This window comes from Cryptomeria japonica, chromosome 1, assembly GCF_030272615.1.
Source record: "Cryptomeria japonica chromosome 1, Sugi_1.0, whole genome shotgun sequence".
NCBI classification, from domain to species: domain Eukaryota; kingdom Viridiplantae; phylum Streptophyta; class Pinopsida; order Cupressales; family Cupressaceae; genus Cryptomeria; species Cryptomeria japonica.
Window position 1 is genome coordinate 666,684,257 of NC_081405.1, and position 18,044 is coordinate 666,702,300.

General features: G+C 35.7%; 1 protein-coding gene across 1 annotated transcript; it reads right to left on the reverse strand.

Annotated features, from left to right (window-relative positions):
* Nucleotides 1–2,846: 2,846 nt before the first annotated feature.
* On the reverse strand, nucleotides 2,847–6,135 carry LOC131072010 (linamarin synthase 2-like). Its single transcript, XM_059211574.1, has 3 exons — nucleotides 5,701–6,135; nucleotides 3,885–4,416; nucleotides 2,847–3,802 (listed from the first exon to the last, which is right to left on the reverse strand). Exons 1-3 carry the CDS (start codon nucleotides 6,133–6,135, stop codon nucleotides 2,847–2,849), a joined length of 1,923 nt encoding a protein of 640 aa, XP_059067557.1.
* Between the last annotated feature and the right edge of the window lie 11,909 nt (nucleotides 6,136–18,044).

Here is an 18,044-nt window from a genome sequence, read left to right on the forward strand (position 1 = left end):
TTTAGATTAGATCCCTAAGATACCATACAAATATCCTCTCACCTTGCACTTCTAGGCGACCTTGGGTGTAAGAGAACGTGTTCTATTTTATTAGCGAGCCTACCTCCTAGTGCTATACACTAGTGAGAGGGAATGCGATACTTTAATCCGGTCCGCTATATAAACAAGGGTGAGATGAAAATCATAGCCCATTGGTATTACCTTCTGCCATTCTTGTTAATTCTAAATGAATTTTATAGTCAAAGTACGATTGCCTTGGTGCACGTAGGGTGTTGGATTTCTCCCTCTTTCTATACCTATCTCACTTTCTCTCTCTCTTTCTATATCTCTTTATGTGTTCTCTATCCTCTCTCTATTTCTCTTTCCCTCTTCCTCCCTCTCTTTCTATTTATATATTTACTTATATATATCTCCTTCTCTATCTCTATTTCCATATCACTCACTCACTCACTCACTCACTCACTCACTCACACACAATCCCTATTTCTCCCTCATTATCTCTATTTCTATCCTTACCTCTCTCTACCCCTCTCTATCCCTATACCTTTCTCTCTATCACCTCTTTTATCTCTCACTCTAATCACCTCTATCTCTGTCTTCTCTTCTCTTATCTCCCCATCTATCTCCATCTATATCTCATTATCTCTCTTCTCTTATCCACTCCATCTCTCCCTCTGCTATACCTCTCTATTTATCACGTCCTATATCTTTATCTTTACATCTCTCCATCTCCCCTCTCCCATTGTCTACCTCATTCTATCTCTATTTCTCTATATCCCTCTTCTTCTCTCCTACAATCTTTGTCTCTCTCTCTCTCACACCCCCTTTATCCTTCCAAAGTTATATCTCTTTGTCTCTCTTTACCTGCCCCTATCACTCCTTTTTATAAGTCCACTTCTCTCTCCTATTTATTTCTCTCCCTTCAAATATTACTATACATTTATCTCCCTCTAGATATCTTTCCATATGTTTCTCTCTTTGACTCATATATGTCACAAGTTCCCTTTTTTCCTTTCCTATATTTTTTGTTTCTATCTCTCTATCTTCCTCCTCTCTATCTCTCTTTGTCTCTCTATACCTCTCTATCAACTTTATTCTCTCTCTCATTCTTGGTACCTCTCATCTCTCCCTTCCCCTCTTTATCTATATCTCATTATCTATACCTCTCTCTCATTCACTCCATCTCTCCTACTCCATATCTCTATTATCTCTCTATATGCCTCTCACTCCTCTATCTATCCCTTTCTATCCATATTCCTACCTCTATCTCCCTATATCTCTCTATGTCTCTCTCCCTACCGCTCTCTATCTCTATCTATATCACATATTCTCGCTCCCTATCTCCCTCCATCTCTCTCACCCCCTCTCTTTCCCTCAATCCCTCAATCCCTCCCCCCCCACCTCTCTCTCTCTCTCTCACACACACACACACACACACACAAACACAAACACTCTCTCTCTCTCACTCAATCACTCTCTCTCTCTCTCTCTCTCTCTCTCTCTCTCTCTCTCTCTCTCTCTTTGTGTATCCCCATTTATCTCTCTATTCAAAGCTCTCTATCACTCTCTAGCCTCTTTTATCTCTCTCTTCCTATTTACCTCCATTCTCTCACTCCCTCCTCTACCTATCTCTCTTCTTGTCTCCCCCATTTTCTCTCACTTCCTTCTCTACCTATGTCTCTCCCTCTCTCACCCTTCTACCTATCTCTATCCCTTTATCTTACTTTATTTCTATCTATTTCTGGATTTATCACTCTTTGAAGTCCTCCATATTCCCCCCCCCTCTCTCTGTCTATTTGTCTGTCTGTCTGTCTGTCTTTCTGTCTACTCCCACTTTAATCTATATGTCTCTTTGTATCTATTTCTCTCTTTGTTTGTTTGTCTCTATATTTATCTACCTCTATATCTCCCTCTAATTCTTTCCCTCTTCTACATCTCATAATATCTTTATACTTTATTTCGCCATTTATATCTCTCTATCTATCTGTCTTCTGCTCTCTCTCTCTCTCTCTCTCTCTCTCTCTCTCTCTCTCTCTCTCTCTCTCTCTCTCTCTCTCTCTCTCTCTCTCTCTCTCTCTCTCTCTCTCTCTCTCTCTCTCTCTCTCTCTCTCTCTCTCTATTTCTTCTTCCATCCCACTCTCTATCTCTAGCTCATTATCTATCCATCTCTCTATGTCCCTATTTCTCTCCCTACTAGATGACATCTTGTACAACATGTATGCAAAAGTACAGACAAAAGTTTTCCCTAATTGACCTTCCAAACCTCTTTAGTCTACCCATTGCACACCAAGGTGAGATTGCTAGTATGTACCAAATATCATATTTTTTAACTTTATATTTAACCTAAAAGAAACATTCTAAGAGATAAAACTTTTTTAGTCAATTAGATTACCTATAAGTTGTTTCCAAAATATTAAAAAAACTTTGAACTTTGCAAAGATAAATATTTGTTTTCCATTAAAAAACGGTACATTTTATTTGTGAGAGATACAACTATGCGAAAGTCCCTGCTTCATGAGAGATACTAACAAACCTAGTATAAGTCTTCTCTTAAATAGGAAGCATATTTAAAATCTATACTGTATAACATGTCCGCTCGCATCTTATGCAGATATTTCCGTTCTTTTAGAGCTATTGAGTGGTCGTAACGAAGATAACTTTTAATAGTGTGATTCACAATCTAAACTACCAACCATTCAAACTGAATAGAATAATTTAGGTGGAAGAAATTCATATTTGTTATAATTTAGAAAGGATGTAGTAATGATCTACTACCAGACCAATACAGAACATTGAAGAAATTGCATGAAATACTGAGATGCATGAGTGACGAAATGCTTTCGTAGCTACGCCGTTTTAACAGAAGCCGATTGGCAAAGTTTTGTCATGTCATGAAGAAATCTGTTCAAGTTGAGTGAAGAAGAACCTCCATGCTCAACTGCTTTAAATGCAGCCTCCCTCAACCCCATGCCCCTTTTTCTCAGCTCCTCCGCTTCCATCAGTCTTCTCACGCCTTTCTCTATCTCCTCCCTCTTAACTACCAGATTTTCATCAACATCAACGCCCTCCAAGTCCATGCCTATCTTCCACACATCTTTGCAGAAGCGGCAGTCGAGAAACTGATCACAGAAATAGGGCCATCCAAGCATTGGAATTCCGAAGCTCATGCTCTCCAAACAGGAGTTCCACCCGCAGTGCGTAAGAAACCCTCCTACAGAAGGGTGGGACAGAACCTTCACCTGAGGCGCCCATTTCACAATCAGTCCTCGATCTTTTGTCCTCTCTTCAAAACCTTCGGGTAGAGTTGCAGGCATACCTCCCGCAATATCCATTCGCAGAACCCATAGAAAGGGGTGTTGGCTTTTCTCCAACCCGATTGCCAGCTCCTCTAGCTGCTCGTTTGATTTGACGGCGATGCTACCGAAGGAAACGTATATCACAGAAGCCGGCTGATGGGCATCAAGCCATTTAAGACAGCTATCATCCTGCTCGAACAGACTCGCACGCCCGTTTAAATCCCTCCCTTCCAAAAAATTGGGAAGAAATACAGGCCCTACTGCTAAAGCGGGGCAGCCATTACAGGACAGTGCGCTTACCGTCTCAGGGGCTTCCAGTTCATCGAACGTGTTGACCAGCACATAGTCTGCCTTACTTTGAAATTGGGACTCATAGAGACAGCACTGAAAGAAAATGTCCGATGTGTCAGCAGCGCGATAGAAGGAAAGCAGATCGGTCGGCAACACAGGCGGAAGATTACCAGGCAAACAAGTTATCACTTTGTCTGGCCTCTTCGATTCCTCCACTGCAATTATAATCGGTCAATTATTACACACATTTTTTCTAAGTCAAAATAAAATTGATGAGGACAATTTTAGAAATTGTACCTTTGACAGGAATATGTCCGCGGGAGAGAAGAAGGTTGGAGTTGCAGTGAGCAATAGAAGAGGCGGCGCACACTGTCCAGAAGATGACTCGGGGCACTCCCAGCTTGTAGGCCACTTCGTGAGTGCAAGACATGGAATTTTCTGCTATAATGCAGGTGATGGGAGGAGTTCCCTCCGCTAAGCCGCACCGCAAATGATGCTCCAACACCGGGCCAAGCTTTTGTATTGCGATTACGTACTCGGCAAGGTTGGCGAGGCGACCATGGTCTGGCGGCAACCCATCTGGAATGTTGAGAAACTTAAATGTGGAAGTGGAGAGTTCATCATCATTATGAGCTGCTTTGGACATGCACTGGTGACTCCACTCCGTGTTGACGAAGGTGATGAAGACCCCTTGTGAAGAGAGCAGCTGGGCCAAATTAATGAGAGGATTGATACTGCCTTGCGCAGGGTAAGGCACCATCACTGCGTGCAGGCCATTCATCTTCATGCCTTTCGATTCCTTGTTAGGGCCTTCCTGTAATTCTCTAACCTAAATGGTTTAACGACAACTTTACTAGCCAACTGATTTAAGTGGGCAATATATCCTTTCTCGGTAGAGAAACTTGTTTAGCTATTAGTGGAACTTACAATTGGACGGTCGATCCTTCGTATCAAACAATTTTCTTCTGTGACGGATAATCCTTCAGAGATTCCGTTTTTAAGTATTATGATATATTCGATTGGTATACTATGGAAGCAATGGTCATGCGTTATTTGTCGCCGATAATACATTCATTAATATGACATGGCACACAATGATTGACAGCGAGATTTATAACAACGTATTGTCTGTTTTGGATGTCTGTTCCGATTTCCATTGGCTTTAATAATTGTTGCGTAAGTGTAAATACATAGAGTATCTTTAGTGGACATGGAGTTACGGGTAAAAATATAGTCATAAAATAAGAGCTTTAGAGCCATCGCGAGGAGAAGAGGACTGTGTGAAACGATAAGGATAATAACATAATGAGCAGACCGAAACACAATGTCAAGGTGTAGTGATAGTAAATGGTGATGCAGTAACATGTGGCAGATCTAGTGGAGGAACAACCATGAGATTAAAATAACATTTTCCAATATTAAGCAATAATAAAGGTCATGAAGTCATCCACATAGTGAGTAAACGATGATGATACACAATTTACATGCATAATGAGTAGCAATTTACATGCACGGTGAGCATGCAATAATGATAGAAAAGACATAGGCCTGACAATGCCCTTGAAAGGTAAATATGCTTAATTAGCCAAGAAGTCAAAGACAATCCAAAATGAAGTGATGATTAAAAAGAGGAGAGCAGTCAAGTGATCAAGGATGTATTTGTTAGTTTAAAATGAGTAGAGAAGAACATAAGATAAATCCAAAATATCAGAAACGAAAATCAAACAACAAGAACGCAAGACGAATTTATAGTGGTTCGGCAAATTGCGTACGTCCACTCTCAAAGAAGAGATCCATCACATTAACCGATATCTTTTACATGACCATACACATCTTATTTATACATTTATTCAGCCATGAGCGAAGAGTTGGAGAAGCCAAACAGTCATGACTGTTGGGCTTCACATCCCAACAATCTCCCTCATGAAGACTAACCGGTACAGCCATGCACAAAAAACATCCTTGCTTCCATATTGAAATTCATATTGCACCCAATCTACAAGATTTTAATTTCATAAACTCTTGTTCACACGCTTTTGATAAGCCATCTCCAAATCAAATCGGAGGCAAAGACACCTTCTTTTACTAATTTCTTAGAGATAAACTCACTCACCAAACCACAAACGGAAACAATATTTTCTGCACATTGAAAATAAACTCCTCCATCCAGAGAAGAACCCTTGAGCACATGCATAACACAGTAGAAGTCTACAATGCTCATCTTCTCTGCAACTAATGATATATCTTCATCCAAAAATGAATCACCCAATTTCTTTTCAATGCTGTCTATCTCCTTTTCCTCGAACTCACACAAGAAAATGGCATAGCGTAAAACGTCTTGGAAATTTTCTGGCTTGTAGAGAAAAACTGGCAGAGCATCTAGATTCTCGCTCTTTCTTTGTAATGCCTCCTCCAAAGTTTTCACCACCAGAATGCCACACATGTTGTCAATAGAGAGAATGCACAGTTTTTCAGAGCTGTGTATACTTTGCATTGTTAGCATTTGATTTCTTAACGCTTGTAACTCCAATTCAATATCCTCCCTCATCAGTCATTGCCTATCAGCCTCTCGTTTCGCAATATCCACCTAGCACTCTAATGCATTTGCAGTCGGTTCTAGTCCTTCAACAGATAGTTCTAGAAACTTGACCTCCTATTCTTTCACATCAACATAAATATTACGTGATTTCGCAAACTGGTGGGCTTTGACAACAATAGCTTCACATTCATTGGCAAATCCCTGTTCCATTTGTAGTTGTTCATTCTTCACACAGCTGTTGGAATCCCTTAATTCGTGTGCATGCTCTTCATGAATAATAGAGTCTATATCAACCAGACATGGAAGGTTTGAGTCTTTCTCCAAGGACTCCACAGATTTGTCCAAAATATTATTGACAAAAACTGTGCTTACAACCATTGTTTTCTCTGTGAAACCAACCTCACATTGTCCCTAGTACAAAAACTTTTCCACTTTGCATGCCTTTTCCACATCCTCTGAGGAGCTCGTTTCCAAGTCTATAACTAGTGTTTTGACATCATCATGAGGAGTAGCAGAGAAACGCTTGGGAGAGGAGTTGCTTAGATAACCATACCCAGCACCAACAGTTTCCATGTCATAGAAGTTGTTTGTATTTCTTGCAAAAGCTTGTGCACTACCTGCAATTAAAGTATTCCACTCCACCTCTACTTCTGCAATCTGGAGCAATAAATCATTGCTCTCCTTTCCTTTTTGAAAATCAATTTCCTCAAAGACCATATTCTCAGCCTTTGCAAAGTCTTCTAGATCTTGCGTAGCCACGAGTTAGAGGTTCTCTCCCGCCTCCTTGAGCTCTATAATCCCTGTGCTCTTGGGATCGTCAGTCACCAGGCACCCCAAATCCTTTTGTGGATTCTTTCCACCAAGGAAAGACTTTCCTATCAACAAGGAATACATTTTTGCAAGGAAATAATCCTCTACCAGGAGCTTCTCATCACTTTCCTCTTGCTGAAATACAGTCTCTTCAGAAAAATCCCATTCTTTCTCAAAGTTATCTTTTTCAATATTCATGATGTGACACAAAACCATCAACTTCTGATCCATACAAATCAATTTGTCTATGAGTAGGAGATTCTCTTCCCTCAACCTGATAAATTTTTCTTTTTCATAATCCTCCTGAGTGTTGGTCTCAACTTCCTCAACTTCATCCTCACTCACTTCAACATCCTCCTCTTCAGCATCCTCTTCTTCAGTTGAATCGAGATTATCAAGAAATTCTTCAATAACAAAATCAGCGTCATCATCTTCATCTTCCATCTTTGCTCAAGCCAATCTAGCTCTGATACCAATTGTTAATTTAAAATGAGCAAAGAAAATTAGACAACAAGAACGTAAGATGAATTTATAGTGGTTCAGCAAATTGCCTACGTCCATTCTCAAAGCAGAGATCTATCACATTAACCCATATCTTTTACATGACCATACACATCTTATTTATACATTTATTCAGCCATGAACGAAGAGTTGGAGAAGCCAAACAGTCATGACTATTGGGCTTCACATCCCAATAGTATTGTATGGTTGTGGTATGATAAGCCTTCATTAAGGATGTTATACTTCTATTTTAGTTTATTTCTACCAATAACATGAGGTGAATGAATAGTATGATACAACTCTGAGAGACCGTTGTAGTGGAAACTTATTCATGTTAAATCCTTAGCACGATCACATCGCTTGATATCTATAACGCTATTAGGGAATGAGGAAAATGTAAACAAGGTGAATTACTATAAGAAGAATGTTATATTAACTATGACAATCCTATAGCTACTTGGGTATAGTAAATTGAATAGGTGCAATTTGTTGATGATAGCCATAGTTTGGATATAGTCATATTATGTCAGGGAAATAATAATTATGGTAGTTACCAATAGTGACAAACAAAGACTAAGGCAATATGATGGATGTAAGGATGACAACATCAATGAAATAATGACAACCTGAAAAGTAGACAAGCAATGACATTCTATTAGCAAGAGGTATAAAGCCATATGCATGTAGACGACTTTAATAAGGCACAAGTGGCAGCGTTGAGAAAAACAAAGAGACAGGATTTTATGAAAAGATAGTCATTAGTTGGAAGGAAACAAAATCAACTTCATCTATACTTGTTTGTATATAGAGATATTTTGTAAAAATAATTATAAAACTACTAAAACATGCAATATAATATCTAATTGCCAATGGCATACCAAATTATTTCCTATACATAATCTAGAGTATTCAAAGTTATTTGCTACACGTTATACAGGCTATTCCAAATCATTTGGTTCGCCATGGAAGCAATGGCTATACATTATTTGCTAGTAAGAGCGCATTCATTAGTGTGCGATGGTTCCTAATGATTGATAGTGAGAATTCGAAGAACATTTTGGTTGTTTTCCATTTGATAAAATAATTGTTGCAGGATGAATTGAATGCTTTTTTCAATCTATTCTCTTTAGGGTACAATGGCCAATGGTAGTGGGGTTTTGATGATGTGGATCTTGTTTGTTTTGAATATATATAGCAAAGTAAATGTTAATAGTTGTCAAAAGGATCTTATTAATGTTTAATAATGAAATATTACTAAAAAAATATATTTCAATGAAATTAAATAAGAAGAGTTCAAATATACATTTATTTTTATTAAATTAATAATATTATATAAATTGTATATATGAAAATTAGTGACATGTCTTATAGTCTATTTTACATTGTTATAGACATTGTACATAATATATAATTACAAGTTATAATGATTTGATTCTATATAATTTTGATAGATTTGAAATTTACTATTAATAATTAATTTTATTGTTTTTTCTTTGTGGTGTGTCTTGTAGTCTATTTTCTATTTGTTATAGGAATTGTACATAATATATAATTACAAAACACAATGATTTGATATTATATAATTTTGATAGATTTAAAATCTATTATTAATAATTAATTTTATTATTTTTTCTTAGTGCTATGCATTTTAGTCTATTACATTTTTTTGATTAAATAAAGTGGGGAAGGGCCCCAATTTGTTATAGATCAGACAAAGTACATTAGTACCCCAAAAAGAACAACATAGTTATACCTTGATAAGTCAATAACAAAACAAGAACAACAGAGTTATACCTTGGCAACCCAACAAAAAAATAACATAGCTTAAACAACACAAAAACCCTACTAAAAGTCTAAACAGGGGCCAAGAAGTGGGCTCAATTGAATAGATTGAGATCTCTATGTTGAAAGGGATTGAATTTTTTTCTTGTGATGCACAACCATCCATGAAGAGTCCTTATATTTAAATTTAAGAAAAATAGTATTAGTTGATCCTTCCGAGGTAGAGTCTGAAAGCCTAGTTGTCGAGCCTAGAATAGGAACCTATAAATCAAGGGTAAGAGAGTCCAAAACCAACAAAGGAATAAGCCTCATAATTGAAAGAGAACTCAAAGTATCCTACAATGCATCAAGCAAACGAGCAATAGTTATTGGGGAAATAAGTGGTCCTTGGGTAGGAGCCATAGGAGAAGAGAAACCATGAACTATGGAAGTAGGGATATGTGCCAGTGAAGGAGACTTTGAAGCTATCCAAGAATCCAAACTAGATTCAATAGGAAAGACCATAATATGACATCTCTTAGCATCCTTCCACCAGGTAGCATATAAGCGGGGATGAGGCACACACGTGAAGGATGAAGCAAGATGTCGATTAGCAAACCATTGCCTACAATGAAATGGGAGCCCTTTGTAATCCACAAATTGCTGCCACTGAAGATCACCAACCATGAGAGAAATCTCAGCTGAATGATTCTTAGAGAAGTCCAAGTCTACTAGGATACACACAAAGGAGGTGTAGGAGAAGAGACTAGTGTCAAGATCAACATTAATAAAGTGGTCAAGGATGTTACCAATGGATCCAAAGGTAACCAGAACCAGATTTAAAGGGGGAGATGTGGAATCCTAACCCATATAGGAGAGATTTCAATAGGGTCCATAAGAGGATTGAAAGAAGGGGTATAGGGGTAAAGAACTAAGGTGTTGCACATACTATATAATTACAAGATACAATTATTTGACATTATATAATTTTGATAGATTTCAAATCAACTATTAATAATTATTTTTTTTGTTTTTCTTAGTGGTGTGTCTTGTATTCTATTTTACGTTGTTGTGGGCATTAAACATACTATATAATTACAAAAAAAGTGATTTTATATAATTTAATTTTGATAAATTTGAAATCTACTATTAATAAATATTTTTTATTGTTTTATCTTAATGGTGTGTCTTGTAGTCTAGTTTGCTTTGTTATAGTTATTTTACATATTAGATGGTCTCATAGAGACATCATATTACTACATGTGTAATGTATAATATTGTTTTGGAACGCGTATATTTTATTATGTAAAATACATAGGACTACTAATAAGAAGACATCTATTAAATAATATTCACCCATTCTAATCCATCCACTACATATAAAATCTTAAATTTATTTATCCCATTTTTCTCATATTAGCCAATGAAATTCAACTATATATTATATTATCCAATGAAAAAAAACCATACAAATCAACAAAAACATAGGTATTGGCTAAGATGCCTATAAAAGAAAAATATTTTTTATTAATTTTATTTTTTCTAATTTTCATGGAGTTATTGTTTCTTTCATTTGTCATGAGATCATTTTTAATTGTCCACCAAATAGGGTGCCTTCTCTTTTAGCACGAAGAAGAAAATGAGAGCTTCAGTAGTTTGGAAACCTCCCCCATCATCCTTCATCAAACTCAATTTTTATGGTGCTTTGAGAGGGAACCTAGGCAAGTTAGGTGTAGGCATAGTTTTGTATAATGAATTCAGGGAGATAGTGGCTTCTGCTTGTATTTCTTTGCCTCAAAGAACCAATAATCTAGCTGAGATATCTACCTTAATTCTGGGGTTGAAGTTGGCCATTAAACAAGACATTGAGAAAATTCAGATCGAGTGTGATTCAAAGGTTGTTATAAATATCTTGGCCAGAAGAAGATCAGACAATTAGTTGTTAAATTATCATTTTGGGCAAGTGAGGCAATTGTTCCAAAAATTTACAGAATATATAATCATGCATTGTTCCAAAGATGTAAATCATATAGTAGATAAATTGGCAAACTGGGCTATTGATTTGGAGGAGGAAAAGTCTAAGTTGCATGAAAATATATCTATGATTACTTGTCCCTACATCTCCAGTTATATAAATTGTAGTGTATATGAGTTCTTTACTACTATGATCAGATTATTTTCTTCAAGGTTTCCATGGGGAAGTGTGTTTGCTATTGGGATTTCTTACCCTTACATGTGCAGAGTTTAATGACTACTATGATTAGACTATGTAGATTAGTGTGCACTGCAAGGGAGTGGGTAACAATAGTCTAGTAATTTCTACCATCATCTAGATGGTCTCTAGTAATTTCTAGTTAGAATAGTCTAGTAATTTCTACCATCATCTAGATGGTCTCTAGATAGTCTCTATCACCTACCATAGTCTAGTTACTTCCACCACCGCTCAGCACTAATATCAAATCTAGAAAGATCTCTTATGGGAGTGATTCTAGATCACTTTGTAGACCTCTATAAATAGAGGCAATGTAATCCATTCTTGTAAGAAATAAAAAATATATGTTTGGTTCATGTACAACAATACACTTGCGTAAACATCAGTTTTGTCTCAATAATTCCTCTGCCCACTGTTGTCCCTTGGTTGTCCTTGAAGACAAAAAGGGTGACATCATGGGGATTTGGTTAAATTCCAGTTGTCATGGCGTATTCCTTTAGGCTCTAGTGGTTAATGTTATGAAACATTAAGTTCTTAAAAAACTGCACTATTGTCATGTAGCTTGAAAATCACTTTCTATAGCACGGTCAACAACTTGAGATGTGGGTCCCGATGACTTGGAGGTGAGTTGGTGTTTGGTTGATGTGGTGTGGCATTTTAGTGACATCTTTTTCAAGGAATAAAAAATGCATTCCAATATTACAAAGAGCTTGGCATTTGTGTAAAGAAAGAGACAGTTTTGTTTTTGGTTTATTGCAAACCCCAACGGGCTACCACCATGAGTTTCATCCTGGCAGTTACAGGGCATATTGTGGTCGAAATCTGGTTGTGGGTTTTTGTTAAGTCAATCCTTAGGGCCAGACGATTGAAATGGTGGTCTTGGTTGCCAATTTCAATGGGATTGGTTACCGATTTTCAGGGATTTTCAGGTACCATCGTTCTATTTTTTTTAAAAGGTAAAATCTGTTGAAAATGGTTAAGTTTTCTTTTGAAATTGAAAATAAAAAAAAGATGTTTTTACTTCAGTTTTCTTCAACGAAGTTAGCAAAGTTACAGAGTTGAATTTTGTTTTAGTTGTAGAATGTCGTTATACTTTTAATACATGGTTTCATTGTTTTCTGCAACTACTTTTAGTTAGCTATCAAACCCTAACTAAGGGCTGGTAATCTTTTGCTTTTTCTTTAGTTGATATAATATCATGGAAATCTAAAAGATGAATACAGAAAAACTATTTTGGAAGGTTATACATGTTGAAGTTCTATCAACAAACTAAAAGATTCTTTTGTTGAAACAGAGAGGTGTGATTCATTGTGAATAGAAAACATTATGATCTTTGTGTAACAGAGTGTATAAAATTTTTATGAGGTATATGTTGAAAATAAGGTAGTATATATTGAATTCTCAACCTTTATTAAAATAATGAATTAGAGAGATGTATTGTACTATTATAAAAGTACCCTGAAACTGAGATTATTGCATATCATTGTGTTTTGAAAACTCGTTCAAACACTAGAAAATTTGTAGATGCGCTAATATAATGTAGATATAAGTTTTACAATGCTTGTAACTTGAGATGCTATAGAGATGTTGTGAGATATAGGGGTGGGTGCTCCTTGAAGTTTGATTCTTCTAAACACAGTGTACTGAGTTGGTGCTCATTGAGCTAATAAAAGAAAATTCTTCGCCGAGTGGTTTTTCTACCCCAAGAGGGATTTCCACTCATGAAATCTATTGTGTTATGGGTTTATGTTTGTCTCAATCTGTTTTATCAAAGTTAATGCTCTGATACCTTAGTTTTTGTATCTGGTTTGTTGTTCATAATTTGTGTCTTGCTTATTTTCTGCATTGCTTAAAACAATTCAATTTATACTTTCATTTGTAGAAATCGGTTATCGTTATAAGAATAACAAAGGTTATTCAAAATACATATTGGATAATCAACTTTATATATTTTTAATAAATTTTTTGTCTAAATCACTAGAGATTGGTTTTAACTCTCATTGATTACAAGTTGTCACAAAGCTGCTCACTGTTTTAATCTATTCAATTTGGGTCTGTATTTCACTCACTCTGATCCACCCCCCCCTCTCAGAGTGAATCCACTTTCAACAAGTGGTATCAAAGCTTAGGGTCCCTTCATATAAGTATTTCCTTAGGATTAATCCTGGTCTTTGGAAGTCCATATGGCCCAATCACAAGAAGGTGTTTCACTTTCAAGAGCTCCTCTCTTTGATGGCTTAGATTATGTATTCTGAAAAATCAGAATGGAAACTTATCTGGTTCGGTTGATCTTAATGTATGAAATATCATAACCATAAAATATGTTGTTCCTTCTGTTATTCCCACTGATCCTGATGCTAAGACACAATATGAATTAAATGCTATAGCTAAGCATGCTATATTATGTGGTCTCACCAAGGATGTTTTTGTAAAAGTCATGCACTGCGCTTCTGCTCATGAGATATGGAACAAACTTGAAACTATTTATCAAGGGGATGCAAAGGTCAAAGAATCTAAGACTCTCACACTCAAAAATCAATTTGAGTCATTGAGAATGAAAGAAGATGAGACCATTGCAAGCTATTTTATCAGAATAGATGAATTTATAAATTATAGAAGAGGTCTTGGTGAAACTATTGATGAAAAAGATGTTGTTAGGAAGGTCATTCAAACCTTTTGCTATTCCCACTGACCTTGATGCTAAGACACAATATGAATTAAATGCTATAGCTAAGCATGCTATATTATGTGGTCTCACCAAGGATGTTTTTGTAAAAGTCATGCATTGTGCTTCTGCTCATGAGATATGGAACAAACTTGAAACTATTTATCAAGGGGATGCAAAGGTCAAAGAATCTAAGACTCTCACACTCAAAAATCAATTTGAGTCATTGAGAATGAAAGAAGATGAGGCCATTGCAAGTTATTTTATCAGAATAGATGAATTTATAAATTATATAAGAGGTCTTAGTGAAACTATTGATGAAACGGATGTTGTTAGGAAGGTCATTCGAACCTTCTGCTATTCCCACTGATCCTGATGCTAAGACACAATATGAATTAAATGCTATAGCTAAGCATGCTATATTATGTGGTCTCACCAAGGATTTTTTTGTAAAAGTCATGCATTGTGCTTCTACTCATGAGATATGGAACAAACTTGAAACTATTTATCAAGGGGATGCATGTGGTCTCACCAAGGATGTTTTTGTAAAAGTCATGCATTGTGCTTCTGCTCATGAGATATGGAACAAACTTGAAACTATTTATCAAGGGGATGCAAAGGTCAAAGAATCTAAGACTCTCACACTCAAAAATCAATTTGAGTCATTGAGAATGAAAGAAGATGAGACCATTGCAAGTTATTTTATCAGAATAGATGAATTTATAAATTATAGAAGAGGTCTTGGTGAAACTATTGATGAAAAAGATATTGTTAGGAAGGTCATTCGAACCTTATTACCTAAATTTGAAACTAAGGTTTAAACTTTAGAAGAAAAGAAGATTTTTTCTACAATGACTCTTGATAACTTACAAAGCATACTCATAGCCTATGAAATGAGGATAGGTAGTAATCCTTCCACTTCAAAAGAGACTACTTTCAAAGTAGAAAAAAGAGAGAACCTGATAGTGAATATAAAATTTTAGATGCTATAGAAGCCCTACTTGTTAGAAAGCTGAAAAAGAAGTATAAGGGCAAATTTCCCTTCAAGTGCTTCAATTGTGACAAAACTGGATAAGTTGTTGCTCAATGCCCTTTGAGTGACCAAAATAGTGAGGAAGAAAAACCAAAATAATTCTACAAAAAGAAAATGTGGAATCCTAAAAAGAAGTTTAATTCCTTCAAGAAAAAGAAGAGTCTCTTTACTAAAGAAGACTCTAAAGTTAAATCAGATGACTCACCTTGTGAAGGTGATGAAACTTTATTTATGGCAGAGTTAGAAACCTCTTCAGAAGACATGTTTAACAAAACAAAAAATAAACCTGATGACGTGGATCAAGATGAAGTTGATCTTGAAGGAGAGCTACTTTGTGCTCTCAAAGAAATCAAGAGATTAAAGAATCTTTTAGCTTCTCATGAAAGATAAAATCAAATCTTACAAGTTGAGTTGAATGACTCAACTTGGCAACTACAAACCTGAAATCTCTTCTTGAAGAGAAAAGAAAATTGAAACTTTAGAACAACAAACAATAAAACTACAAAAGGAGAGTGAAAAATATGAAAGTACCATGTGTTTCAATGATATCTTGAGCAAGCAAAAGCATCATAAAAATATGATTGGTGTAGGTTATGATAAGGCTAAATCATCAAAACAGATTACTAAGTCTACAAACAAAAAGCAATTTCAGGCTTACAACAGGTTGACACCATTTAGGTTCGGGTTCTTTCATGGCTATTGCTTTTACCACAATAAGTTTGGTCATAAAGTAAACACTTGTAGATTCTTGCAGCATAGAACTCCTATGTTTGGACCCAAACAAGCCTACAAATTTCCAAACACTGTAAAGTGTATCAAATGTAACACCTCTGGACATACCTCTACTCAGTGCAAATCAAAGGCAAACACTGATAAGAAGTGGAAAAAAAAATTTGTACCTAGCTGTGAACAATCAATGATTGTGCAAACTACATTTTTGTCAAATAAGATATCGATGTGGGTATTAGAAAGTGGATGTTCACACCATATGACAGGAGACAAAACTAAATTTCTTCATTTGCAAGACTATGATGGAGGTTTTGTACAATTTGGAGACAATTCAGGAGCCTTTGTCAGAGGTAAAGGTACTTTACTACTGAATGATGATACTCCAATCCATGATGTGTATTTTGTTGAAGGATTAAAACATAATTTGTTGAGTGTCAGTCAAATTTGTGATAGTGGTTATAATGTATCTTTTAGTTCTCATGGTTGTGCTATCATAAATAAGTCGGGTACAATTGTTGCTTCTCGTCTGAGAAATATTGGAAATGTTTACAACTTGCTTGACTCCTCAGACTATGAAACCAATGAAGGCATGTGCCTTTTGGGTCAAGTAGAAGAAAATTGGTTGTGGCACAAACATTTGCGACATGTAAACTTTTATATTCTAGTTCGAATCAACAAGAATCAGAATGTCAGAGGTTTGCCAATCTTAAGTAAACCTTTAAATTCAATTTGTAAAGAGTGTTTGAAAGGTAAACAAACAAAAGTGTCTTTCAAATATAAATAACACTCTTCCACAAGACCATTACAGATTATTTGTACATATTTGTGTGATCCTACAAGGACACAGTCAATAAATGGTGAAAAATACTTTATGCTCTTTGTTGATGACTATACCAAAATGGTATGGGTCACCTTTCTTAAACATAAATATGAAGCATTTGACAGATTTGATATTTTCAAAAAGATGTTTGAACATGAATCTGATCTGAAATTAAAATGCTTAAGATCAGATAAGGGTGGTGAGTTTACATCACAAGAATTTATAGATTATTGTGAAAAACATGACATTAAAAGGCAATATGTTGCTGCTCGAACACCCCAAGAAAATGGAGTGGTTGAGAGAAAAAATAGAACAATCAAATAAATGGCTCACACAATTCTCAATGAAGCAAATCTACTAGATAGGTACTGGAAAGAAGTTGTCCATATAGTAGTTTACATTTTGAGTCAGGTACAAATCAAGGTAAAATCTACCTTTACTCTGTATGAACTCTGGTATGGTAAATCTTCTTCTATTAAACATTTTAAGATTTTTAGATGCAAGTGCTAAATTAAAAGAGATGAAGAAAATCTAGGAAGCTTTGATACTAAAACTGATGAGGGTATCTTTCTGGGGTACTCGACTCATAGAAAAGCTTATAAATGTTTCAATAATAGGATGACTAAAATTGTTGAGACTGTTAATGTAAGATTTGATGAGCAATTGCTTCTTAGTGATGATGTACTTGATGTTGAGGAGGATACACCAATAAGATTTGATCAAGCTCCTAAATCTGCTGAAGCAGAAATAACAAATGTAGAGAGTGCATCTAGTCCTAAAGATGCATCTAGTTCTAAAACATAAATTCCTCTTCATATACCTTCCAGAATCATTACTAAAAGACATCCTCAAAATCAGATCATTGGTGACATAGATGCAAGAATCGTGAATAGGAGAAGAGAAAAAGTTGATGAACAATCTCAAATGGCTGAGCGTTATTGTTTGGTAATTGATTTTGAACCCAAATCTATCTCTGATGCATTGATTGATGATTGTTGGCTAAATGCAATTAGAGATGAAATCAATAAAATAGAAAAGAATAAAACTAGGAACTAGTGCCTAGGTCAGATGATAAAAATGTTAAAGGGGGAAAATGGATTTTCATAAATAAACTTGATGAATCTGGTAAAGTTGTTAGGAAAAGGCACGCTTTGTTTGTAAAGGTTATACCCAGAAAGAAGGTATAGATTTTGGTGAAACATTTGCACCTATTGCTAGGATAGAATCAATATGAATATTTCTTGGATATTTTTGTTATAAAAAATTTAACATCTATCAAATGGATGTTAAAACAACATTCCTAAATGGTTATCTTGATGAGGAGGTGTATATGGAACAACCAGAAGGGTTTGTCTCTACAGATAAATCTGATTATGTATACAGGTTG

Coding starts and splice junctions, on each gene's coding strand:
- LOC131072010 (XM_059211574.1), bottom strand. CDS start 6,135: ATGAGGGAGGATATTGAATTGGAGTTACAAGCGTTAAGAAATCAAATG. Junction 4,417..5,700: donor TTGTTTCCGTTTGTGGTTTG/GTGAGTGAGTTT, acceptor TAAACCATTTAG/GTTAGAGAATTACAGGAAGG. Junction 3,803..3,884: donor CGGACATATTCCTGTCAAAG/GTACAATTTCTA, acceptor TTATAATTGCAG/TGGAGGAATCGAAGAGGCCA.